Source organism: Myotis myotis, unplaced genomic scaffold (genome assembly GCF_014108235.1).
Source record: "Myotis myotis isolate mMyoMyo1 unplaced genomic scaffold, mMyoMyo1.p scaffold_m19_p_5, whole genome shotgun sequence".
NCBI classification, from domain to species: Eukaryota; Metazoa; Chordata; class Mammalia; order Chiroptera; family Vespertilionidae; genus Myotis; species Myotis myotis.
Window position 1 is genome coordinate 94,537,069 of NW_023416357.1, and position 27,775 is coordinate 94,564,843.

Below are 27,775 nucleotides of genomic sequence, written 5' to 3' on the forward strand. Positions count from 1 at the left end.
CTAAAGTTTCAGGGTCACTGCATCACTCACACGATGGCCATCAATGACACTTTCCATTCAGCCCACAGCATACCCACTCCCTCCCTGCCATGATAGGCACTATTGGTGCCAGGGGAGAGGCAGATTCTCCCACTCTGGTGTTTCCTTGTGTGTAGAGGATGACATCCATTAAGGATCAGAGAGTAAAATCTTTAGGACCAGCCCTGACTTCTATTCACTGTGCCTGGAATGCCCTTGTTGCCCTAACCAATCACTAAACTCTTACTACTATTTAAAAACCTACCTCAGGCACCTCTTGGTAAAGCCTTCTTTAAAGAACCTCCCCACGCTCCTGCCCTGGGGGATTTGATTAGTCCCTCCTCTCTGGCGCCTCTGTACCCATAGGTATTTGCTGCTGCACAGACCACCCTCATTTGCAATGATCTGCCTCCCTTTCTAGACATGAGTTCCTCAAGATCAGAAATATCATCTTATTGATCTTGGTGACTCCAAAATGCCTGGTTCACAGCAGGTACTCAATAAATTCTGAAGGGCGGGAAGGTAGGGGACCGTCTTCATGAACATGTTACATCAGAGCATATAAAGACTGAACATAGTCAAAGGTCCAAAGCCAAAGACAGCAAGTGGCAGCACAGAGAGGCAGTGAAGAGCTCAGGCTTTGGGAGTGTAACAGACAGACTTGGGCTTGACCCCTGACTCTGACACTTCCTAACTATGGAGGTCAGAGTCAGCCTCCATAAGGCACCAGTAACAGTCAAGGCCTCCTCGCTGAGCTGTTCCAGGGATTGAACTTGATAACACATAGAAAGAGCCAAGCTTGGCATCTGGCACACAGTAAGCACTCAACAGATGCAGAATTAGCTGCTACTATTATTATTATGTTGCGGTCGTTATGATTGGGGCCTTAATCAACATTATTACTAAATTATACATGGAATATTCCAGAACTTAGGAAGGAGAGTTCATGCTGGATCCATTCATGAAAAGAGGACTTCATGGGACGAGTTATGGAACCATCCAGAGAAGCCAGAGCAGGAAGTGGAAAGTCTGGTCTTAGCTGGGTAATCTTGAGCAAGTTAGTTAATCTCTGTTCACCTCAGTTTTATCAACCATAAAAAGGGAGCAGCAATTGAGCCATAATGTTTTAGTACCTACCTATTATGGTGTTATTAGGAGGAATAAACAAGTAAAAAGACACATACATAAAATGGCAGTTTCTACATGATACTATTATTGTTTCCATCATATCCCTCATTAAGTAATCTATGAAAAAAATTCTAGTAACTACGAGGAGGCCATTACAGACAAAACCAGGGGAAAGAGCAGGGCAGTAAGTCCTGCAAAGAAGATTCTAGAAGCTCCCACATGTGGTGCATGGCCTACAAACCTGATTCTATGTGAAGGGCTTCATATGACCCTCATACTCATAGTAACCTGGGGACATGAAAATTGTAACCACTATTGCAAAGGCTGGTCAGCAACTGAGGGACATTTAGGAGCTCGTCCGCAGCCAAATGGCCAGGAGGCACAGTGTGAGAGTTCCACCTGTTCCATGACCCAACACCTGCTGTTCTTAGCCTTTTTCAGTGGAGCTATTCTGCTGGGTATACAGTGATGTTGTACTGGGGTTTTATCCTATACTAGATGCCCGGTGCACAAAAATTTGTGCACTTGGGGGGGAGAGGGGGTCCCTCAGCCCGGCCTGTGCCCTCTCGCAGTCTGGGACCCCTCAGGAGATAACGACCTGCTGGCTTAGGCCTGCTCCCGGGTGGCAGAGGGCAGGCCCAATCCCTAGGTGCAGCCCCTGGTCGGGCTCAGAGCAGGGCCGATTGGGGAGTTGGGGCACCGCCCCCTGTCATGCACAGAGCAGGGCAGATTGGGAGGTTGCGATGCCACCCTCAGTCACGCTCAGGGTAGGGCCGATTGGGGGGTTGGGGCACTGCCCCCTGTCACACTCAAGGCAGGGTCAATAGGGAAGTTGTGGCGCCACCCCCTGTCACGCACAGAGCAGGGCAGATCAGGGGGTTGGGGCGCTGTCCCCTGTCATGCACAGAGCAGGGCCCTTCAGGGGGGTTGGGGCTCCGTACCCTGTCACACACAGAGCAGGGTCGATCAGGGAGTTGGGGAGCTCCCCCCTGTCACACACAGAGCAGGGCCAATCAGAGGGTTGAGGAGCTCCCCCCGTCACGCACAGAGTAGGGCCAATAGGGGAGTTGGGGCACCGCCCCCTGTCACACACAGAGCAGGGCCGATCAGGGGATTTGGGTGCTGCCCCCTGTCACGCTGATCCCGGTGCCAGGAGGCCTCGCGGCTCCGCTGATCCGGGTGCCGGGAGGCATATTACCCTTTTACTATATAGAATAGAGGCCTGGTGCATGGGTGGGGCTGGCTGGTTTGCCCTGAAGGGTGTCCTGGATCAGGGTGGGAGTCCCCACTGGGGTGCCTGGCCAGTCTGGCTGATGGGCTGAGGGCCGTTTTCAGGCTGACGGGTGACTGAAGCTCCCAACCGCTCCTTTTTTTCTTTTTTTTTCTTTTTTATTCTGGGCCAGCTTTAGCTCTGAAGCCTCGGCTGCTGAAAACAGGTTTCTGGCCTTTGTTTACCATCTGTATTGGATACAATGTTGCGGTCCGGCTGGCTGAAGCCCGGCTGAGTAAAGCAGGTTTCTGGGGTTTTGTTTAGCTTCTACATTTGCAACATAGTTGCTTAGAGTTGCAGCTGAGAGGCCGGCAAGTCAGGCGGGGAACATTGGAGTCCTCTGTCACTGAAGCAAGCAAGCCTCCCTGTTCGCATCAGCTGCCTAGTTGCCGGCTGCCATCTTGTCTGGGAGTTAATTTGCATATCTCGCTGATTAGCCAATGGGAAGGGTAGCGGTCGTACGCCAATTACCATGTTTCTCTTTTATTAGTGTAGATAATAAAAGGCTAATATGCAAGTAGACCGGATGGCAGGACAACCAGAACAACCGATTGCTATGATATGTGCTGACCACAAGGGGGCATTGTGGAACGTGGAGGGCGTTGGCCAAGGCAGGATGTTGGAGCAGGTGAGCGGGGCACCAAACCAAGGCAGGGCGCCAGTCGCTGTCATCAGGCGAGCCTCTGGTAGTTACTGAAAACTCTTTGCTCCTACGCGCCACGGTCCCACCTGGCGCTTGCACCCGCTGCCGGCTCTGCTCGCACCAGCTGCTGGCGCCAGAGCTGCCGCTCGCACCCGCTGCCAGTGCCCAGTGCTGGTCCTGATCACTAGGCACCATCAGCGGGTGCGAGTGGCGGCTGCTGGCCTTGATCACCCCTGAGGGCTTCTCCACCTCTCCCTGCTGCTGAGGGGCGATCGGGGCAGCAGCTGCCGCTCTCACCCGCTGCTGGCGCCAGCCCCAATCGCTCCACACCGTCAATGGGTGTGAGTGGGGCCAGCGCCATCAGCGCATGGGAGCAGCGGTGGTGGTGGGAGGGGCTGGGCGGGGGCATGGAGGATGGGCCGAGACCCTCCCCTGTGCCTACAGCAGCCTCACGGCCCACAGTTCCTTTCAAGGTACAGGAATGCGTGCACTGGGCCCCTCGTTGTATAATAATTGAAGTTGAATATCTTTTCACATATTCAAGGCTATCTGAGTATCTTTTGCAAAGTACCTATGCAAGTCTTCCTCTTGTCCATTTTTAAAGTTACGTAGAGTACCTTTTTCTTATTTATTTGATGGAATTCTTTATATATGCTGAGCACAAATCCTATATTGGATATATACACATGACAAATATTTTCTCTAAATGTAGCTTGCCTCTTCACTCTCTTTACAGTTGTCTTTTGATGAGCAAATAATTTTAATGTGAAAGGCATTCCCTTGGATAATGTTTTTTGTGTCAAGCTTAAGAAATCCTTACCTACCCCAAAGGTCATGAAGAAATGCTGTGTTCTTCCCCAAAAAAACTACTTTTCCCTTTCACATTTCGACTTACATTATATCTGAAACTGATCTTCGTGTATGGCATGAGACATTGGCCAAAATTCACTATCCATTTGGATATCTAGTTGACTCATCATCATTTACCAAAAAGGTCCTCATTTCTCCAATGCACTGCAATGCCACCTTTGTCATTAATCAGGTGACTGCAGATGTGGGACTCTTTCTGGATGCTGTAGTTCCACTGATCTATTTGTTTACTTTTGTGCCAATACCATGCTGTCCAAGTACTGCAGCTTTATAACAGATCTTGTTATGTGATAACGTAAGTCCTCCAAACTTCTTTTCTTCTGTTTTTTTCATTATGGCATTGGCTATTCTTGGCCCTTTGTATTTCCACATAAATTTAAAAATCCATCTTCTCAATTTCCACAGAAATACTTGCTAACTTTTTCTTTAAGATTGACCTAAATCTATAAATAGAGAGAGAACTGACATCTTTACCATAGTGTAACATTATGACATTTACATTTCTCTCAATGTTTGGATAGGGGTCTTACACATCTTTTGTTAGATTTATTCCTAGGCAGTTGATGTTTTTAATGCTATTGTAAACAGTAGCCTTTGAAACATTCATTTTTTAAATGTTGGCAAATAGAAACTCCCACTAAAGCCCTAGCTGGTTTGGCTCAGTGGATGGAGCGTCGGTCCACAGACTGAAGGGTCAAGGGTTAGATGTTGGATTCTGATCAAAGGAATGTACCTTGGTTGCAGGCTCGATCCCCGGCCCCAGTCAGGGTGTATGCTAGAGGCAATCAATTGATGTGTCTCTCTCACATCAATGTTTCTCTCTCTCTCTGTCTCTCTCCCTCCCTCCCACTCTCTCTAAAAATCAATGGAAAAATATCCTCAGGTAAGGATTAACAAAGCAAAACAAAAATACCCACTAGATTTAAGCTCTTGAGCCCTAGGATGTTATACCTGCACCTTGCTCTTCTTTTCTCCCCACGATGCCCTAGCACAGTGGTCGGCAAACTCCTTAGTCAGCAGAGCCAAATATCAACAGTACAACGATTGAAATTTCTTTTGAGATCCAAAGTTTTTCAACTTAAACTATATAGGTAGGTACACTGTTATTAACTTAATTAGGGTACTCCTAAGGCTTAGGAAGAGTCACACTCAAGAGGCAAAGAGCCGCATGTGGCTCGCGAGCTGCAGTTTGCCGACCACGGCCCTAGCACACACTGTTTTAGATACTGTTGTAGAAGAGACCTCACTATATGTCTGCTTAAATGTACTAGAAAAGAAAAGAAAGCTGAATGGGTTAAGATTTAATATTTTAACGCTGTATCTAATCCCAGAGCTTTGGAAGATCAACTAATTCAACCTCCTCAGAGATATTAACAGTTTAATAACGTCTGAGTGTTAGAAATAGAACACTCATTTTAGAAAAGTTAGAAACTTCAACAATAAAAGAGAAATGGCGATTGTCAAGCATGCTGCTGCCCAGAGATGACCACTGCTGAAGCTGCAATGTATTTCTTTGGGTCTTTTCCTTTGCTTACGGATATTTACGTAGTTGAGTTCATGGTGCATGTCCATTTCCATGCCCATCTTTTTTCCCACTATGGCTAAAATAAAAGCATTTTTGCCACTGACAAGTGTGGCAGACACCCATAATGGCTACACAGTAAGCCACTGAAAGCACAAGCACAGCAGTTGCTCTTCTGTTGGGCACTAGGATTCCTAAGTGTTTACATGATCAAACCGTTAGGGAGGCCAACTTTGTGTGCAAAGCTGTGTCCCTCAGAGAAGTGTCCAAGGACAGACTGATTATCTTGGACATCTAACTATATAGCAAATTAAGATTTTTCTCTTACAATGATAACAACTGTTATGTAACATTTTCTCTCAAACTCTGTGTGTGAATATTTTTATCATCATGATAAAAACTGTTACAGCCTCCTAGTGCCAGGCCCTGTTCTGAGTGCCTCAGATGTATTCACTCGTTCAACCCTCAAAACAACCCTGTGGGTTGGCACTCTGGAGAGCTGAGGCTCCGGGAGGCTAGAACCTGCCCAGAGTCCCCACAGAGAACCCAGGCAGTCTGGCTCCAAGCCATATGCTTATAAGCATTATAGTACAGAAAATACAAACAATGGAGTAAACAACACTTTTATTAGCCAAGTATTTACATGAAGTTATGAATGCCCAGCATTATAAGAAAATCAAATAGATAAACAACAAACGAAAAAAGCAAGAAAATGCATATTAGAGCTCAAAGCAAATCCTTATAACTGACCTTACTCCGTTTCTTTGGAAAAGAGCCAGCATTACCATATCTCCAACAGAAGATCTGCAGAATGTAGAATCCCAATCTCAGACTTTTGCACATTAACAGACTCTACCTTGTGAGATGAGTTTAAGAGTCCAAAATGCCTGGAGACTAGAAAACTGCAGCCTATTGCCAACATGCAACCAACACACTAGAGGTTCATCACTGAGAACTAGAGACTGCAAACAAATCCCACTTCCACAGACCCTTCTTTCTCAAGAGAGTCACTTATTTCACAAGTTAAGCCATTACAGTTAATAATGACTATGTTCACTTCAGAGATAGACATACTAGGTTCAAGTTTCATACAAGTTTTATGATATGCATCATAACATGCCTTTTAGGATGCTCCTATTGAAAGATCCTGAAACTTATCTGTAAGCTAAGTCTAAGAAAGGGTGAGTGGAGCTAGGGGGACTAGAAATTCATTCCCCCAAAGCACCCCCCCCCCAATTCACTCCCCAAAATACACACACCCAAAATTACCAATGTTGGAGTGGGAGAGAGGGGGGCACACAGAGCCTGTGTCTGTTTGGCCTGCTCAGCACCAAGGCAGAGACTCCCCAGACATTCTCCAGAGCATCCCACTCTGTGCTTTGAAAACTTCATTTGGACAGCATCCAGTCTTCTGACTGGCAGGACAAGGAGAAGGTCCATACAGCGTGAAATCAGACTAGAGGATTAGAGAAAGGTTATCACAGGCGGTGCTTCTCCTGATGAATTTCCCCAAAAGATGTTAAACTGGGCCAGCCAGTGAGACTGCATCTGGGATGCCAGAGAGTCAGCAATCATGGCAGGTGTGTAGGAAGGGCTTTCAGCCCTAGAACAAGTCACAGCTCCAGCACAGATGCTGTGACCAAAGTGGCAAGAGCAAGCTGTTGTTAAGAAAAGCCTGGCCAGAACTTGCCTCTTTTGTTCATCCTGTGACAAATACCTGTTGATCACTTGGTACGTGTCAGGCCCTGTCCTAGCATCTGACATTGCCCAGGTGAACAAGCCACACAGGTCCCTGTCCTCATGAAGCTTATGTTCAAATTGGGAGACAGACAAACAAATAAATAACCAAGAAAGAACATTTATGATGGCAAACGGACATGCCTGAGGAACCCTGGCCAGCTTCCTGGGGATCTAACCCCAAGGCTGGGATAAAGCTGGAAGAGCTCAGAGCACCTGACAGCTGGTCTAATTTTTTGGCGATGAGAAGACTGTCTACGATAACGTGTTAACTGAGTGGGATGGCAAGAACATGAACAAGTAAAGCTGGAGAACATGGTAAAACTTCTTGGCTGAAGCCACAAGGGCAATTTTTATGGAAGAACTAGAGGCCCGGTGCACGATATTCATACACTCGTTGGGGGGGGGGGGTGTCCCTCAGACTGGCCTGCGACATCTGTAGCACTGCCACCACCACTTCTGCGCTCGCCAGCTGCTCAGGGCTTCTGGCTGAGCAGTGCTCCCCCTGTGGGAGCACACTGACCACCAGGGGGCAGCTCCTGCATTGAGCATCTGCCTCCTGGTGGTCAGTGCGCATCATAGCGACAGGTCGTTCCGCTGTTTGGTCGATTTGCATATTACCCTTTTATTTTATAGGATTATTATATAGGATTAGCATTTGGGTGAGTAAGAAGAAGAGGGGAGCTCAAGTGGTGGAAACAAAGGCAGAGAGGTGGGTATCTGAGGTATGTGTAACAGTGAATGAGAAAGGACCACCGTCAGTGTTAAATGGCAAAAGAAATATCCTTGGATTACATTCGGCAGGCTGCTATCCTAACTTACCAGAAGACAGCAACAGTCTCGAGTAGAAGCCCACCTCCTCCAGTTTAGCCCTCCTCCAGTCCATTCTCCAAACTTCGGAGGGACCACAGCAGCCCTTTGGTTACAAACTTTCAATGACTCCCTACTGTTCTCAGCCTAATGTCCAAATTTCTTAACATGATTTACAAGGCCCAGCAGGACCTGGCTTCTATGACTTCTCCAGCCTCACTGCTCTGCTTTAGGGTCCTCCACCTCCCTCCACCACATATACATACACATCCCCTTACTGAAGGACCCCAGACTCTCTCCTCCCAGCCTCTTAAATGATGTTTCCTCTCTCTGAGCATCCTCCCTTTAACTCTGCCCTGCCCCACCCCCCACCTGGTAACAACCACTCATACTTTAAGGCAGCGGTTCTCAACCTGTGGGTCGCGACTCCTTTGGGGGTCGAACGGCCCTTTCACAGGGGTCGCCTAAGACCATCGGAAAACACATATATAATTACATATTGTTTTTGTGATTAATCACTATGCTTTAATTATGTTCAATTTGTAACAATGAAATTGGGGGTCACCATAACATGAGGAACTGTATTAAAGGGTCACGGCATTAGGAAGGGTGAGAACCACTGCTTTAAGGTCTCCATTTAAATGGGTATCTGTCCACCAAGGATGCTCCTGACTCCCTGGCCTGGGTTATAAGGCCCTCCTCTGTGCTCTCAAACTAGATGGGCAGGAACAGAGTCTAGAGTGCTATGAAGGCCTGAAAGAACTTAAACTTGACATAGCAGGTACCTTGGACTCACCATGTGTGATATGGTAAGTAGTATACTCTAAGAAAATAAATCTAGCAATATTGTGCCTCTAGTTCTAAAAGTATCAGTGCTATCTTAGACAAAAGTGGAATATACCAAGAGTAGATGAGTGTCTACCTGCTGGGTATCCATTCGCTGTCTGTTTCAGGTAATATCCCTGATTTTCCCTTTCTCTCAGTCTCCGTCCAATAGCTTGTGTGGAGCTGATGACATCCCAGCTCCAAATTAGCGCATTCCACACCCTCTGCCACAGTCACTAGGTCAGGGATGGGCATGAGACCCCAGTTGGTCTAACACTATTCAATTCTGGACTTCTGCTGGCAATACTAAGAAAAGAAGTTCTTTTTCCCTGGGACTGCTAAGCTAATGGAATGTAAGCCCAGAGCCTGCTGAGGATGACACCAAAACAGTAGAAAGCAGAGACAAGAACTGTAAAGAGGCAGATATGGATAGCTCCATCTCAACACCTGGACTCAGCCATGGCTTAGCCAGGTATGACTACTCAGTGACAGGAGCCAATCAGTTCCATTTGGGGCTCAAGGCAATTCCATCCAGATTTCTGTCATCTGCAACCAAGAATCTTGAGCCACACAAAAAGGTGATCAGAATTAAGACAACCACACAACACAAAGACCAAAAAGTTCCATCAGTTGTAGACTCATAGTTCCCAGTAGGGGTGATGCTTCAGTAGCAATCACACAACTCCATCAGGGAAGGTTCTTCTTAGTGGTGGGCATCTGTCTGTCAGTGTCACAGTCTCGCCACTAGTCTGGGCAATAACCACCCGGGATGTGCAACAAATAAACTCTTACTATTTCAATCTGCCTCATAAATCATGAACTTGATTGAGTAGACAAAAACCACAGGTACACACTTTTCCAAAAGTAAAATCCCTTTCCACTTTGAAAGCTGGGAATGTTATGAAGAATAATGTCGTTCAAAAAGGGTTTCCAGCCCTCTGGACTGTCCTGTCAATTTTTCTGTAAATTTCAAACTGTTCTTTAAAAGTCCATTAAAAAGGAAGGATTAGGAGGGTTCCAAGATGCTTTGTCTGCTCCCCCTAAATTACCAATTCTAAATTATTTTAATTATCTTAATCTCTCCTTTCCATCCACAGTGTCCTCTGTCAGGGTAAGAGTGTATTAGGAACTGTCACTTGTCACTGGGAGGGTGACCAATTTATACCAGTTGCCCAGGACTTTCCCAGTTTCAGCACTGGAAGTTCCATGTCCTGAGAAACCCTTCAGTCCCAGGCACACCCGGATGGTTGGTCTCCCTGTGTCAGATGAAACCCAAGCCTCATTCTACCTCCAGACTTGTTTCCCACAACTACCAGCCCCACACTGATGCTCCACAAACTCCAGGGTCCCCCTCCCACATCCTGCTCCCCCATACAGTGACTCCTACTCATCCTTGAAGACTGCACTCTGGTGTTGCCTCCTCCAGAAAGCTTGCAAGGTTTCCACTGAACCCTGGGCCTACAGTGATCCTAGTGCTTGTCACCCTGTACAGTCACTGGCTCTATGGTGGTCTCTTTTTCCCTCAGGTTATAAGCTGTTCCCTATCCCAAACCCAAGATGTTTACTATCAGAGCCAAATGAAGATCATTACCGGCACTGGGGCGGGTACTAGCTGTTTATGGCACTCTTATCCAAGTCACTTTAGGATCTTCTAAGCCCCGCACCAGTAAGCAAATCACCAGGTTACTCAGGCAGGCTGTAATATGGATTAGGCTGATCTGACTGAACCAGGGCAGGCAGCTCAGGTTTCCAAAAAGCACCCAAAGGCCACGCAACCTAAACAATGTACCTGGGCAGTTCCCAGGATACTCCAAAGGAACCTGAGAACCTTTACCGTTCCCTGGCTGGCGGGAGAGTGAAGATGACCCACTGGCAGTGAGACCCAACCAAGCTGAAAGACTTCCCAACCTGACTTATTAGGGAGTTTTATTCAAAAAGACAGTGTCATGAGTACAAGCACTAAAGTCATATCCTGGCTTTGACACTTTTCAGCTGTCACTTTTCATCTTGGGCAAGTGACTTGACCTCTTTGAACCTTAGTTTCCATTTCTATAAAATGGACTAAAGGAAATAACACACAGGAAGGCCTTAGCAAATGCCTGACACAGAAAACGCATTTAATAAATATTACAGCAATTTAGAAGGCCTAGAGTCAGGCAGTTAGGTGACAGCCTGCAGGTAACTGGGTGCTGGCAGGAGGCCCAACCATTCTGCCCTTCTCAGCCACATCCACCCACTCTCTACATTCCTAAAATCCTTGAGCTTCTCCCTTTCCCTGCAGCTGCCCTCCCACTTAAGATTCCTGCTTTCCTATCTCTCTTCTTGTCCGGGGCCTCTCTCCCTGGCCCATGTTTTCTCTTACCACCATTCCTCACCACATAGTGAGCCCTCATGCTCCCCCCCCCCACACCCCCCTGAGACCCACAAACATTTATTAAATGCATGCTCCATGCTAGAAAGGACACAGCTGAGGATCACTGCACCCTGACCCCTGGCCAAATGAGAAGCCCCCAACTAATGTCCCTCCCCACCAATCCTTTCCATGGACCCGTCTTCTTCCTACTGTTTCCCCCTCCTCCCTCCATCCTTCTTCCTTCCCATCAGTAATCTTGGAAGGTTCCTCTGTAAACCAGCCTACGTCTTTCCACCGAAGTTTGCCTACTCCAACTCCCTCCCCCCAATATTTTCCTCCCTAAAGTTATTCCCTCCACAAAGATCTCTATTTTCCATTATCACCCTCCCCACCCCCCCCCCAAAAAAAATCCTAGACTCTTGTCTGCATGCTCTGCACCTCCTCCCAGTTCATCCTTTTTTTTTTTTCCATTCATTAAGCATCCACTGAGCTCCTACTGTGTGTCAGGCACAGCACTAGATTCTGGGATATAACTGTGAGCAAAACAAGCAGTCTCCGTCCACCTAGAAGTGCCAGTTTCGTAGCAGACAAAAAGGTAGTAAAAACAAGCAGGATAACTGCAGCTAGTGGAGATGCAATGAATGAAATCAAGATAAAGATGGACAGGAATCGGGGTGGGGGAAGCCCTTGAGGTAGTGTGGTCTGGCAAGGCCTGGTCTGGCTAATGATCACAGCTACCACTGCTGGCCACCTACTGTGTGACACACTCGGGGTCAGTCTCTTTCCATGCATGACATTACTAAATCCTTGCACAGTGTTCACAATACTCATTCGCAGATGGGGAACCAGAGGCTCAAAGAGGTGAAGTAATTTGTCCAAGGTCACACTGCCATTAAGTGGTGAAATCGGGATTTGAAAGCAGGTCTGTCTGCTGCACTGCTGCTTCCCAGGATCCCGTTTGCAACTTGTCCACCCCCAGAGCTCTACGTCTGATAGTCCCTCTTTAGACTCCCCCTAGAAAATAGTCTGCTTGTAATTACCGCCCTTGAATGAGCACCTGTATGTGCTCCCAGCTTTAAGTGCATTCTCTTACCCAGTCCTCAAGACAATCTTGGGAAGCAGGTGCTGTCACAATATCCGTTTTTACAACTAAGGAAACGAAGGCCTAACTCCACATACTTAGACTGCAACCCAGATCTGTCCGACTCCGGGATCCAGACCTCCGACCTCTGTCCAGCCTAAGAAGTACCACCCCGGGAAGCTGGGTGCGCAAGATCTGCTCCGGCAAGAACGACGTCGGTGTCCGTACACGGAAATCTCATCCCCTTACTTTAAAAAGACCGGGACACTGAGGCTCTGAGAAGCGAAGCGACTTGCCCAAGGTCACACAGCAAGGAGAGACGGGGTCAGGGTTCGAACCAAGGCGCCCCGACTCCAGAGCTCTCGCTCTTAACCACCATACAGCCTTCCCTGAGCACCTCTCTCCAACCCTCCACTCAGCTCTGACACCTCCCAGCGACCCGTGCCCGGGGCTATGCGCTCCCATCCCAGTTTCCAGCCCCCGGGCCTCCCCCCTCCGCCCCCAATATACTCACTTGAGGTGGTCCAAGGAGTGGATATTGCGGGAAGACTTGCCATGGCCCCCGCCCACCCAGCTCCGCGAGCGGCCAAACATGTCGGCTGCCCCGGCCCGTCGCTCGCCTCACGGTCTCATGCCCCAGCGGCCCAGCGGCTGGGAGCCCGCGGCGGCAGCACAAACCGCGGAGGTGGTGAAGAGACCGCCAACCACCTTCCTCCCGGTCCACAACCCGGCACTGACATTCAGCCGGAACCGGCCGTTCGACCGTCGCGCTTTACGGCCGCCATCACGAAGAATGCTGGGAAATGCAGTTCACCCGCGAGGCCCCAACAGACAGGACTCTGCGAACCAACTACAAGGCCCAGCATGCATCACGCAACTGCGGGCCTGCGGCCTGCGAGAAGAGGCGGAGCGAGAGGAGGAGCATGCGCCGTACCGTCCCAGTGGGCGGGAATGGGAAACCTGTGCGCAGAACCATAGAAGGAAGTTGGGGAAGTAGGGTAATTGTAAGTAATGGCAGTATTAACAATTATTAGCTTTATGATAAGAAAAAGCGTAGCTATTGCATATACCATGTGCCTAGGCGCTTACATATAATTATCCTAACAACCCCATGAGGTTGGTTCTATTTTTATTCCCATTTACTGTCAAGGAAATTGAATCACAGTGAGGTTGACTTGCCCAAGGTCATGCAGCTAGTAAGTGACAGAATTAGGATTCAAACCCAGGTACCCTTATTTTTATATCTCCCAGTAAAAAACAAACAAAACTAAAGTGCATCAGATCAGTAATGGCCTTGTTTGTCCTCACAGCCTTTTTTCTTTTTCTACTTCAATTTATATTTAGAAAGACAAGCAACAATGTACCAAAACTGAACATCCTGTACTTTGAGAGGATTTCTCTGGTCTTCACCCAAAACCCATCCCATTTCCCAAACTAACATTTTTTTTTAAAGGGAAACACCAACTTCCTATATGAGCCAAGATGTCTCTATAAAAAGTGAGAAGCTCCAAGGAGGTAAAATGACCCTGTTCACCATTCATTCACTTATTCTATACCTCATACTTATCCAACACCTATTGTGTACAATCTACTTTGCTCAGGACAGAATTGGACCAGGAGCTAATGTTCTCCCCAATGCCCAGCACAAAGCTTGGTGCTAGTAGGTGTTCAGCAAATATTGACAGAGTGAATGAATACATGAAAGTTTGTTTCACCTGCAGTTGGAGAAATGGAGACCAATGGAGGATTAATGGTTTTGCTGTGTAATTCATCTAAAGGAGAATTACATCTAAAGGAACAGTCATGGAGGAAAAAATAAGAATAAAAAAAAGGCAGGTTCTGGCCTCTAGACACAGGCAGGCCGATCAGCTTCCGGGGCCACACCATTTATTTTTCTGTGCCTTGGTTTCCTCATCTGTAAAAAAAGTTTAACTTACTACACTGCCCTGTCTGGCTCCATGTAAGCAACGCATGTAAAGCACCCAGCTCAGTGGCCTGAGATTTAGTAGCTATGGAACTGCTTTGGAAGGCCCTGTGGCAAGATCAGCCTCCTGAAGGATGTGCAAGGGTTCCCCATGAGAAGGGGATTCGCTTTTCTGTGTACTTCTTGGGTTCCTTCTTATTTCTTTGTTGCCAGTAGGGTTGCTTCTTATTTCTTTATAAGCCACGTTTAAAAACAATAATGCAACCCTACTGGCTAAAGGTCCAACCTGCCTGGGGATCTCTTTACTCAGGTGTCCCGGAACACAATGCAGAACTCTCCGCAGTAGGCAGACCTTCCTGCAGCCAGAATTTGGAAACCAAGGGTACATTGGTTGATTATACCCACCATAAAAACACACACACACACACACACACACACACACACACACACACACACCAAAAAAACAAAAAACTGGCCCTTTGAGAAAGTCCAAGATGTTCACTATTAAAGTCCACCACCCCTCCCCTACCCCGCCTCCTTTTTCATCTGGTAAACTGAGTCCCCAAAAGGCGTGGCTGCATATTCAAGTCCAGCAGGGTGCAGGGAGAGCTCGCGGTTTCCTTCAGTTTTGTCGCCTCTAAGTTTGAATTGTGTCGGGTTTCTTTCCAGTCCCCCTACTCCGAGAGGGACTCAAAGAAGCGAATTGGATTTGGGATCAGGGCGGAGTCCAGAACCAGGAAAGCAACTCAGAGGCCAGCGCCCCCAGGCACAGGGCTGAGAAGACCCGCCCCCAGACAGCTCGGGCCAATGAGCGCGGAGAGGGGGCGGCCGGCCAATGAGCGCGGGGCCTCTCTGGAGGCGGAGCTCGGAACGCGACCTGCAGGGCGACGCGGCGGCTGCAGCCATGGGCGCTGAGCCGGAGGAGGCACAAATGGGGCTCGAGGAACTGCCGGGCCGACCTGGAGAGACTGCCTTCGGGACTGGCCCTCGACGCTGAGCCGCGGTGGGCTCCCCGCCGGCCCTGCGAGGGTCCGTGATTGCGAGCGGGGCGCATCGGAGCAGCCGGATAGCCGCCGGGCACTTCGGGGGTGGCCCGCCTGGCCGCCGAGCGGATCGAGAGGGCTGTGTGGGCACATCTGGGGGTACGGGGACCCCTCCACGCACGTTTCGGAGGCCGGGCGCGTCTCCAGGTTTGGCCGCCGGAAACCAGCGCCGCCTCGGTCGAGCCGCAGGGCGTCCCTGGATGGCTGAGCTGCCCCCTCGCCGGCCGCCCGGGCGCCACAGCGGCTGAGCTCGCTGGCACCTCCGGGCCGCCGCCGCCCTCGTCGTCCCCTGCATGCCCAGTGCCCGGGTCGCGGCCCACCTGGACGTGCTGGGCCCCCTGGGCCCCTACGTGCCCCCGCCGCTGCTGCCCTCTATGTTCTACGTGGGCCTCTTCTTCGTCAATGTGCTGATCCTATACTACGCCTTCCTCATGGAGTACATCGTCCTCAACGTGGGCCTCGTCTTCCTGCCCGAGGACATGGACCAGGCGCTCGTGGACCTCGGCGTGCTCTCCGACCCGGGCTTGGGCCTCTACGATGCCGACTCGGAGCTCGACGTGTTCGATGGTTACTTGGAGTAGGCCTCGCTCCCCCGCGACCCCCCCACAGCCCGCCACCTTCCACCCGGACCGGCCGCCCAGAACATGCCGCCGCTGCTGGTTGAGGGCACCGTTTGGCCGGGGATGGGACCTCCAGGACGAGGTCCTCTCCGGCCCCCGAGGCCTGTAAGTGCCCTCTGTGCGGGATGAGGACGGATTGGGGCACGGGGGAGGAAGAGGGAGGCCTCCCGAAGCCGGACACACACCCCTCCCCTAGGCTCCTGATTCATTCCCCCATCCACTTCCTCCAGGTCTGTTTGGGTGTCAGGAATGGCTGGACTGCTTAGGCCCTTAGCTGGGGGTTGGAAGGCTTCCCCTAAGGAAGGTGACAGTGTTGAAGAGGGGGAGGGAGGCAGGGCCTAGTAGTGTTTGGGTGAGCCATGCTGCCAACTGCCACAGCTTGTGGGAAGAACCTTTGCACCCAAATCCATGGGAGGCAGAACTGTCAGCTCGTCCCCCAATCCTCAGTCTAGCTTGAAGATGACCTTGCGGGGGGGGGGGGGGGGGGGGGGGGGGGGGGGGGGGGGTGCGGTTCTCACTAGTCCTGGAAGGATAAAGACTTGGAGTGTCACAAAAGGTAGGAAGCGAGGCACAGGTCACTTTTGTCTTGCGGCCTCTTGGAGACTGAGAGCAAGGGCTTCTGGCTGGGGTTTTAAGAGGAGAAACCTCCTTTAGCTAAGAACCGTGTACTTTTGGCCTTGGGTTTGCTGCTGACTTGGAGTCAGGTTTCAGGGTGAAACTGCAAGGGCTGCCAGTTTCACAGGCTGGCTTCATGGAGGGGGTTGGGGGAGGAGCCGGGACTCTGCCTGTGTGCTTAGCAAGGCCTCCAGGGGCTCGTGGGCATGCAGAAGAAACTATGGGATCATTGCACTAAGGTGTTCAAGTCCTGCCTCTGGGCTGCAACCAGGTAGCTGTGTCCAGCCCCACATGTTTGCTGGTGGGAGAGAAATGAAAATCCAGAAAGTCTTGACCAAAGTAACACATCAAGGAAGAGAGGTAGATAAATGGAAAGAAACAAAACAAAACAACACACACACACACACACACACACACACACACACACACAGAAGATCGGCAGCTGGACTAGATGGGAGAGACAGGCAGACTGTTGGGTCGGTGAGGGTTCACAGGGCATGTAGGGACTCCTTGGCTGGAACCCCTCAGCTGGCCAATGCTGGAGGGTCACTAGGCACTGAGTCTGACTTGCAAAAGAAAGGGGATATTGAGGCATTGGGCGAGGGCTTCTTTGGGGAAACAGACACTAATGCCATTCACCCCAAGCAGGCTGAATTAACACCTGTCCTCTGTGGCCTTCCTGAGCCAAGATGACCATACTCAGGTGATTTAGGGTGGGGCAGAATCTACTGCCCGGTAATGGTAGGGGCAGGAGCTCCCTGAGGGGTTAACAGTGAGATTTTTTTGAAGAAAGCTTTGAGCTACTCTCTATAACTACCCAGTCTGCCTGCCTTCCATCCATCCGTTCTTTTATTGAACAAATGTGTACTGAGTATCTATCTACTCTGCCTGGTGGATGAACACGGTGAACAAGACAGACTTAGCCCCAGCCCTCTTGGCACTTGGTGAGAAGGACAAGCAGGTTCCCAAACAAGATAATCAGACTTTTTTGAGAGCTATGAAGGCAGGTAAGGACATGGGCAGCCGTATTGTGTTCACTGCTGTTTCCTCAGTACTTAGAATAGCACCTAGCATCTAGTAGGTGCTCAATAAATGTCTGTCGAGTAAGTGACACAGAATAGAGATGGGCTGCTTCAGAGGGAGGTGTCATAGGAGGCCCTTCTGAGGAGATGACACATTTGAGCTGAGCTCTAAATTGATAGGAGCCAGACTCATGAAGACCTGGAGAAGAGCCATCCGGGCAGAGGGCACTGCCATTACCAAGGCTGTCGGGTGGAGAGACTTGGTTCTTCCAACAACTAAAAGGAGGCTGTTGTGGCAGGAGAGCAGCCCCAGGAGAGGTCAGCGGGGTGGGCGGTAGCCAGACTGTGTGGGACTTGGAGGCCACAGCCATGAGCAGTGGGAAGCCACCTGCAGGGATGACACAATTCCACCTCACATTCTGCAAAGATGGCTTAGGCCAGTGGTCGGCAAACTCATTAGTCAACAGAGCCAAATATCAACAGTACAACGATTGAAATTTCTTTTGAGAGCCAAATTTTTTAAACTTAAACTATATAGGTAGGTACGTTGTTATTAACTTAATTAGGGTACTCCTAAGGCTCACTCAAGGGGCCAAAGAGCCACATGTGGCTCGCGAGCCCCAGTTTGCCGACCACGGGCTTAGGCTCTTGTGGGCAAAATGGGTTATAGGGGCAAGTGTGGAAATAGGATAGCCAGTTAGGAGCTGTTCAGTTGCTCGGGCCAAGGTGACTGAGGCTAGGGTGAGGCAAGGTTAGTAAAGATGGAGAAACACAAGTAGACCAAGAATACCTTTTGAAGGTAGAACTATGGAATCCATTCAAAACCTGTACTGCGTATTGATCATCTATACTGGTTCCACGCCCTTTGTGTGTTCACTGACTCATTCAGCAAATGTTAACCCTGCCTCCTCTTCTGCAAGGCTCCAGGATCCCAAGATGAATGAATCCCCGCATCCAAGCCAAGTGCTTGACTTTCAGACAGTGTAATTTGGAGGAGACTGTCTTATTTTATCTCCTCAGCACATCAACAGAAACACTTCCCCTTGCAAATGAAAACATTGGCATACTCTGAACCAAAAACCGAAGCCCAAATGCTTTGACATACTTTTTAGCAAACACTGTTTGAGGAGAAACACAGGAAGTGTGTCTCGGGGACACCCTTGCAAAGCTTTCAAAGTGACAGAGCTGGACCTTGGGAAATAGGGAGGCCTGGGGCGGTGGGATATACTCGTGCCTGGAGAAATGGTGGAAGTCACGCACATTATTCCTTCTTCTCCACTCCCAAACCAAGGTAGCCTTGGCCCCAAGGTCTGGAGAAGCCCAGACTTGGGTGGGTGAGGGGTGGCTAGAAGCAGGAGAAGCCTTTGGGGAAGATTAAAGATGATCTGATGGCACCCCATCTCCAGGCTCCTTTCCATAAGCAGAGGAACAGCAGTGGTCAAATCTTACTCTTCTCACTCATTCTCACGTGGACACAGTCTCATGAAACACTGACTAAGGGCGAGGGGCATGCCAAGCAGTGGGGGAGAGGGTGGATCTCCAGATGAAAAGATTCACTCACTTTTGCTCCCTCTTTTTCTTTTTTCTCTTTATGTGTGTACCTGCATAATTCGGGTCCTCAAACATTTGTGGAGAACTTATTAAGGAGGCTGTATTAGGGTTAAACACCCCAGATTCAGATGCCCTGGGTTCAAATCCCAACCCTAATTGTGACTTTGGGCATGCTACATATCTCCCTGTGTGTCACATTCCTCTTCTCTGAAGCAGAGATAATGAAAATTGACTTCCTTGTGAAGATTAAATGAGATCTATGTAAAGCTCTTCAATCTTCCTGTGACATATTAAAATTAAACACTATTATCATTAACAGATATAATGGAAAGTGTGTATACTCAGGCCCTTGAATATATAAACCTGCACATATACCCACTGGTAGTTTAGATTCCCTGATGAGCTACGGAGGACTGGCTGGCTGGGCGACGGGCAGGTCCAGGGCTAGACTACTGGGATAGACTTATCACTCTGCCTCCTAGGTCTGGGACCCTCAGGAGTCCTTGCCCATTGTACTGTGCCCTCCAAAGGCCACCAGATCTGGAGCCCCGGAGAGCCACAGCTCTGTGGTTTCCCTGGAGTGTTAATCATTGCCCAGGAGCAGGGGGAGTAGGGAGTCAGGAGCTCTCCCTTCCCAGGAGAAAGGGCCACTGGCCTGGGAGCTGAGGAGAGTCCTAGCGTCCTAGCAGTTCTGGTGTGAAGGCAGCTCAGCTGGATTGATTTCTCCTGATTCTTGATGAAAGCCCACAGTGCTGCCAGCCCTCTCTTGGCACACAGGGAGGGCTGAGGGAGAGGAGCCTCACTGCGCTGGGAATGGAGAGACTGGAGAATGCAGCTGCCAGTCACGTGCCTGGTGGAACTCAGATTTGGAGCTAAGGGTAACCAGACCCAGTGGTCAACTTATTACAGGCTTCAGTGTCCCGACTGGGTGCTGTAACTACTCTTTCCTGATCTACCTGCCCTGCTCCCTCATGCCAATCTGTGGCCTGTGCTATCAGCAGAAGACACAGGAAGCTGGCATACCACTGCTCTGCTCAGAAACCCAAACCTTTTTGGGGGCATGGGCACGATAGAGTCAGGTCCCGGGAGATCCCCCAGCCAGGGGTCTGGTCTGACAGGAAACCAGGTGGGAAGTTAGGATTGTTACCCAGACAAGAGACAGGTGATGATGATGAGGGGAGGCACATGCTGGTGATGTGAACCTTGATCACTTGGCTAAGGTGGTGTCTGCCAGTTCTTTCCACCGTAAAGTTACTATTTCTCCCTTTATAATTTATAGTTTGTGATTAAGTCTACTAGTTTTAGTGCTTCGTTTAAAAAAATATATTTTCATGTGAATTTTTTAAAAAGAACGTTTATATCACTGAAAAGAGAAAACCAGCATCAGTTGGCATGGATAAAGAACAGGAAGTGCCAAAGTCATTAAATTCTGGCCAAATACGAGGGCCAGCTAAAGGTGCAGGGCCTCTGGCCTGCTCTTAGTTAAAAAGGCAGATTAGCAACAGTCAGGTGATAAGATACTCCAGCTCCAGAGTGGAACTTTCTCCTCCAAGTAATCAAGGGTCGATCTAGAACCAAAAAGAATCGCTTGCTCACCTCATGTGACTCGGTGTTACTTAAGGCCATCTCCATGTGCCCCCTAAAATTGTGGCTTAGAGACTTTGCAGTCAGATTGGGGTTTAAATCCCAGCTCCACTAACACCTTGGACAAGTGACTTCACCTCCTCAGGCCTCAGTTTCCTTCTCTGAACTGGGGATGATGGCATCTGCTGCAGGGCTTTGCACAGATGAGATGGGGAAGGAAGGACTCATAGTCGGTTCTTAATAAATGATGCTGTCAGTGTTGATGGTGTGGGACACCCAGAGAGAGCTTGGCTGGGGAAGTCTTCCCCTTTCCTTGGCTCTCTTACTCTTGGGGGCCAGTTACCAAGGAGGGTATGTCTGTGTGGGCAACCTTTGAAGCAGCCTAAGGCTGATAAATACCCTTGAAGCCCTCATCCCTTGCCCCAGTCCTGGGGGTGGCTGGGAGCTGATTCCAGCCCCTTACCTCCAGAAGGGACAGGAATCCTGGGATTCCTTCCTGGCAGGGGACTTGGTGGTGGGGTGGTTAAAAATAACCACCCCTCCCACATCCATAGCTTCCCGGATCATCACCCGTGAAGCAGGCAGGGCAGGGCTCATTAACTTCGTTATGCAGGAAGGACACAGGCTTAGGAAGGCTCAGTGACTCACCCCAGGTGCCAAGCTATCAAGTGGCTACAGTGGGCCTCCCAGCCACACTTCTGGTGCTGCCCCAGTGAGGTCGCCTGTCAGGCATCCCTGGAGGCAGCAGGTACACGGAAGCAGAGTGCCATCCGCCTCTCAGCGCTCTGCCACCTCTGTGGCACCTACTACTTGTCCCTTTGGACCAGAGAAACCAGGCCCAGATTCGTCTTTGCATCTTTGCAGGCCAGGGGTATCTAGCTAGACGTCATAGTTTCGTTTCCATGATGTTTACTTTTAGCATCGCCTCATGTTTATGACAAATGGTACCCATTCTTATTGATGATAATGGCATAAAGGTTCCTTTTAAAATTTTGTAGTTAAGAAAAGAGGTTTGTGGCGCTAGCTGCTTTGGCTCAGCGGATGGAGCATCAGCCCGGGTTCGACTCCTGTCAAGGGCACGTACCTTGGTTGAAGGTTCCCCAGCTCTGGTCAGGGTGTTTGCAGGAGGCAACCAATCAAGGTGTCTCACATTGATGCTTCTCTCTGTCTTTCCCTCTCCCTCCCACTCTTTCTAAAAATCCAATGTCCTCAGGTGAGGATTAGCGATAAAAGAAAAAGAGGTGTGTTGGTTGAAAATACTAAATAAGAGCAGTCCAGGTGGTTGTTGGGTGTGGCAGGACTCGTGAAGGTGTTGGGCAGACGCTGCCCTACAGAAGGCCTCATGGAATCTTGGACACGGACCAAATGGGAACACGTTGTGGACAAAGAATCTTCACAGCCCCACGCTGATGAGCATCAATAGCTGACATATGAACCAGAATCCACATTTGAGAAGCTGACTTCCATCAGAGACATGAGCCAGGCAGCTTCTCCTTTCCCATCCCCTCCTGGCCACACACTTGTCAACTGGACAAGGCGGAGGCCCTCCTGCCGCACAGCCTGTCCCAGAGACCACAGTGGAGACACTGGGCAAATCGTACTTGGATGACCTCTTTGGTGACGTCATCACTTTGGTTGTTTGTTTGATACATGGACAAAGAGCAACGAGTAATGCGTTTCCAACAGGCAAGGTCTTTGGAGGAGGAGAGCTGCTTTCAGAAGGCCCCAGCATTGAGGAGGCCCCTGCCTGGTGTTTCTAGCTGGGAACAGGTGGGGACAAGGGGGAGAGGAACCAGCATTTGCCCTGCGTCCTGTGTGCTGGGTAGGCCAGGCATTCCACCCACGGGATTTCATGTAAGCCTCTCAACAAACAGCCCAAAGAGGTAGGCATTGTTGTCTTCCTTTCAGATGAGGAAAGAGGCCCAGAGAAATTAGGTGATTTGCCTGAGGTCACCCAGCTAAGGAGGGAGAGCCCGAATGACCCGGTAGGGCAGAACTACAAAAAAAAAAAAAAAAAAAATCCCCTTTCAGTATGTCCAGAGCACTGTTCCACCAGCACCCTTAAGATACATAGGCCATTTTCTCACTTAAGCCCTATCCTCAAGCTGGGATATTGGTCCTTAAAATGGATTAAGTGCCCAACTGTCATTCTAATGACAAGAGAGTCAGCCACTCACTCCCTCTGTCCACCTCTGGGGAGTGGCCTGGAATGAGGTTACAGTTTCAGAAAGAAAGAAAAACAGCCAATGGCTAATGAATTGTCTCATGTTCTAATGATGTTAGGCATTGCTTATCAGCGGTTCTCAACCTGTGGGTCGCGACCCCTTTGGCGGTCGAACGACCTTTTCACAGGGGTCGCCTAAGACCATCCTGCATATCAGATATTTACATTATGATTCATAACAGTAGCACCATTACAGTTATGAAGTAGCAACAAAAATTTATGGTTGGGTCACAACATGAGGAACTGTATTTAAAGGGCCAGAAGGTTGAGAACCACTGGCTTAGATTCTCAGCTGCAGCCCGGGATGGTTTTCAGCTGCGGCTTTTTTTTTTTAATCCTAAACAGGATATTTTTTCCATTGCTTTTCCAGAGAGAAAGGAAGGGAAGGAGGGAGAGAGAGAGAGACACATTGATTAGTTGCTTCTGCATGCATCTTGATGGGGGAGGGAGGGCAGGGACCAAACCTGAAACTCAGGTACATTTCTTTGACCGGGAATTAAACCCATGACCCTTCAGTGTGTGGGCCGACACTGACCACTGAGCATCACTAGCTAGGGCTCAGCTAGGGCTTTTGATGCCTTGGTGGAAAGTGATGGACCAAAGATGCTGAGAGGAATTAAGACTTGGGGGTCATACCAAGGAGGTTCAAATCCTGGCTTGGCTGTGTGGCCTTGCACAATTTACTTAACCTCTCTGACCCCATCTGAAATTCAGGAAGGATGGTCCTCCTTGGCCCGACCTCCTAGGGTTGTTTTGAGGAATAAGTTAAGACATGAGTTAAAGCAGAGAGGACAAGGTGAGTGTAAAGTGCTTGATCAAGGTCAGCTGTTCTCATTCTGGGTTTTGCTGTGAGACCAGACTTGCAAGTCAGAGGAGCAGGGGATTGGTAGCCCAGATGAGAGGTCCCAGGACATCTTCTAGCCATGGATACAGAGGCCTGGGACGATGTCTCTGTGCTTGACTTGCTGTGTGACTTAGGGCAGGTCACCACCCTCTCTGGGCCCCTTCATTCTCTGTGGAGTGGAACTAACTTGGATCAGTATCTTCCCAAACCTCACAAGACCCCTTCAGCACTTTTTGTTCTGTTGCCTGAACTATTATTTATGTAGTTGTGTTCTTTAAACTGGCTCTCTAAATTTTTAAAGTGAAATTAATGTTCTGGGAAAAGAGGAACTTTATGTTACTATCAGAAACGGAAAATTGGCATCACTTGCCATAAATAGAAAGTGACCCTATAGATAAACACCATGGAAACAGAAGAGCTGGTGAATTCCTGCCGAGCCAGCTCCTACGAGGCCCTGTATTAGCACAGGAGAGAGGTGCTCCCTCCTGCCTGACAGGCTCTGGGACTTGACGCTGTTTGTTGTGGCCACAGGACTGGGAAAGGAGTGGGTCTGTTCCATGGGGTGGTTCTGTGTTCTCCAACACCCCATCCCCCCAAGTCTGCAATGGGCTCGGCATGATCCCCTGCCTTGGAGGTGGCTGCAGTGAGCCCAGTGAGGGTGAATCTGAAGGAAGAATCCTGCTCCAGGTGATGGACACCAGGTTCTCAGGAGCACCCCCATAGGAACCCCAGGGGTTACTTGGAGGAGGGAGGTCAACAGGAGGTGGACTCTGGGGAGGAGGGGCCTGTGAACACCTCTCTAAAGGCCAAGAGCTCCGATGCTGACGCTCTGGCTGTGGCCCCAGTTCCCCTTCTCACCTGTCAGGTCTAGTGGGGAGGTGGGCTGGGGCCCAAGAACTCAAAGACTTACCAGTGTCATTAGTGGAAGCCGGGGAAGGTCTGAGCCGTGGAAGGATGTGTCCCCAGCCAGCCTCTATGAATCTGGCAGAGGACACAAGAAACTTGAACAAGTTGGCCCCTGCTACCCTCTCCAGCCTTGTCTCCCCACTGGCCTGCCTTCTACCCCTCCCCCACCCCATGCCAAACTACAAGAGGTTCCAAGGCCTGACCTCTATCTGGCATGCCTTTTGTGCACAGCCTTTCCCAGACTCTGAGCTCCGTGCATCCCCTGTGCCTCCTCCTGTTGTCGGGTATATTACCTTGGGCTGAAATTGTTCACTATATTGTGTCAAAGGCAGGAGCTGCACTCCTCATGGGGTCCCGGCACCCAGCTCAGGACCTGGCACACGGGTGGTACAAGGTTTGGTAGTCTTTAAGATCTGTGGGACAAAGCCCTGGATAGGTGGCATCCTTACACCCTCTCTTAGTGTCTCTCCCTGTAAAATGGAATCGTAATAGTATATAACTCTGGGGTTGTTAGGAGGGTGGAATGAAATCACCTGCGTAAGGCTCCATCTCAGGTGTGCTCTCCTGTGAGCAGACCTGGGATGAAGATTCAAGTGCAAGTTGTTTGTTTGGGAGGTGATCCTAGTGCTTGCTGGCAGCCTCCACCTGCAGGAGATGCGTGGTTCTCAGTGGAAGCAGTTCTGCCCCCTTGGGTGGTCTTAGGAAATGGAGCAAGGGGGCATTTTTGTTGTTACTGTACCTGGGGGTGCTGCTGGCAGTTAGTGGTCAGAGGCCAGAGATGCTACTAACATCCCGCAATGCCCAGAACAGCCCTCCAACATCGGAGAATCATCTGCCCCAAATGTCAATAGCACCCGGATGAACAAGACGTGTTGGGTGTTTAACAGCAGTTTCATATGATGCTGGATGACGTTTGCAGAAGGAATAGTTTAAACTGGCAAAGATGAGACTCAGAACTGGGGCGGAGGATGGGCATGGGAGTATGAGACACTGCAGACACACTGGCACCAGCTGGACAGGGAGAAGGGCAAGGGTAGTGGGGACCTTCGAGGGGCCTGACGGGGGGTGGTGCTGTGTCCTGGGAGAAAGAGCTAAATGGGGCTGCTAAGTACCTTGGCTGTGGCCACAGCCTTCCTGTAGGCTGTGAAGCATTTATGGGCAAGGTGGGAGGTGCTGCCAAGCCCTGCCCACTACCCAGAGCTTGCTCAGCTGCCCTAGAGCTCATGTCAGCTGGCAGACCCTTGGGTGACCACTGCATGGGCTGCCCTCTCCCAGGTACCAGGATTCCCTCCCTCCTTCCCAATAACGGACAGTCTTCCTCTCCCACGTAAAATTGCACTGTTTCTTCAGCCCAGGGTCCTTAGAAATCAGGCAAATTCATTAAAATAAGTTTTAAATAAGTTATCAGAAAACACTCCCAGCCTGAATCTGGGGCTTCTGGCGGTTCTTTGAGAGCGAGGAAGAGAAGGAAGACTTCCCTGGCCCGCCAGGAGCCTCCTGAGGCCTGGTGGAGGGTCCAGAGCCCCATCCAGAACAGGTGGCAGTTGGTGCTTCCATGTTGGTAACACCCTTTTTCTCTCTCTTGTTAGGCCTGCTCCCTTCAAAAGTTCTGTGCCAACAGAGAGGCTCCCGTCCAGGCCCAGGACAGGGGGATGGAGAGATTGAGACTGGGTGCTGAGGCCGGGAAGGCATTTGTCCCCCTCCCCAAAGGGAGAAGGCGGGCCTGTCCGAAGACCTCTCCCGCCTGCAGCATTGCACAGATGGCCTTGCCTTGGCTTCTGGCCTTCCGCACCGCGATGGATGTTTACAGGAACCCAGCCAGAGTATGCCTCCCTGCTCTTTCTCCCCGACTACACCTGCTCCCCACACTTAACTTTCAAGAGGACACTTCACACCGCGGACACACACACAGAAACGACAGGCAACTCCGGCTGCTGCCTGTGGAGCCCTCAGCCCGACTGGGTTTGGCCCAGGCTGATCTTAGAGGCAGCGACTGTTTCAGGGAATGACTCCGAAGGAGAAGAGGCGGGGAAGGTGTCCAGGCTTCGACTTATTCATTTCAAGTTGCTTCTTCATCAAGTTGCCAAGACTGATCCACAGCGCCTGGGGAGGCCATGTTGCTCCTCCGGCCAGAATTATTTTTAGAAAATGCGAATGGTTTGAATACTGGACTTTGATAAACCTGTAAAAGCAATACTTAGGAGGCTGACTTCTTTCAATTAAAAAAATGTATGCAACTTCAATCCCTGTGGACCTGTTTTTTTTTTTCTTTGAGATTTGGGAAAGGAATTCATAAGCAGAAAACCTCATATTTGACAAAGGGCAAAAGCGTCAGGGCTTCCCAGGTAGGAGACCCAGCCAGGCGTGGAGTCTGCCCAAACTGGGCTGGCGTGGGAGGCCCAGCCCAGTCCCCTCCCTGCTTCCACAAGCCTGGCATACCAGGGCTGACCTTTGGGGTGTGGTGGCACAGGCCTGGTGGCCACGCTGGAAATCGGGCCCAAATCCCCCCGAATCAGAGGTGTGGTATTCGCTGGGCACACAGTAGAATCCAGTGAAGATAAGGGAGGGAGGGAGAAACGAATGAGTGAAATGGGGCCCACTTGCCTCCAGTTTCATGAAAACAAATAGCATAATTCTCTCCAGTTGGCAGAGCACCTGCCGCTTTTCAAAGCACCTTCCCCTGTGCCCCCACATTAAAGCAGCCACAGATGATCAGCTCCATCTTACAGGGGGGCAGACTGAGGTGGGGACGAAAGGTCCGGCAGGACTCGAGAGAAAGGACAGTTGCATCGCCACTTGTCTTCATGTGACTCTAAGAAAGGGGGTGCTAAGGAACGTGCACAGAAGATGTTGGGGAGGCCCAAGGTGAGCGTGAGACAGGAGACATGTGGAGAGGCCTGCAGGGGAAATGAGGGTTTAAACCAGTGGTTCTCAACCTTGGCTGCACATTAGAATCACCTGGGAATCCTTTTAAAATCCTGATTTCTGGGCCTCATCCTCCAGAAATTGTTTCTTTGTAGCTAATGTTGTGGCCCCACCCCATAACAAAGAAACAGAATTTCTGGAGGATGAGGCCCAGAAATCAGGATTTTAAAAAGATTCCCAGGTGATTCTAATGTGCAGCCAAGGTTGAGAACCACTGGTTTAAAAGATGCAAGCACTTGAGGCCTGACCATTGTGGCTCA

General features: G+C 50.0%; 2 protein-coding genes across 10 annotated transcripts in view; one reads left to right on the top strand and one right to left on the bottom strand.

Moving 5' to 3' along the window:
• The window catches only part of CLEC16A (C-type lectin domain containing 16A), a 223,024-nt gene extending 210,006 nt beyond the window's left edge, over nt 1-13,018 (bottom strand). For 4 of the 9 annotated variants that reach the window (XM_036308097.1, XM_036308102.1, XM_036308100.1 and 1 more), the window contains exon 1: nt 12,772-13,017. In XM_036308097.1, the coding sequence (XP_036163990.1) occupies nt 12,772-12,851 (80 nt within the window). In that variant the 5' untranslated portion in view covers nt 12,852-13,017. Of the gene's footprint in view, nt 1-12,771 lie in introns of all 9 variants that reach the window. The other 5 variants (XM_036308104.1, XM_036308103.1, XM_036308101.1 and 2 more) reach the window with 3 other exon arrangements.
• A 2,012-nt stretch (nt 13,019-15,030) lies between these two features.
• DEXI (Dexi homolog) lies at nt 15,031-26,833 on the top strand. The gene is made up of 2 exons (XM_036308998.1): nt 15,031-15,949; nt 26,180-26,833. The coding sequence occupies exon 1, from the start codon at nt 15,518-15,520 to the stop codon at nt 15,803-15,805; it is 288 nt and encodes a 95-aa protein (XP_036164891.1). The 5' UTR covers nt 15,031-15,517; the 3' UTR covers nt 15,806-15,949; nt 26,180-26,833.
• Nucleotides 26,834-27,775: the final 942 nt, after the last annotated feature.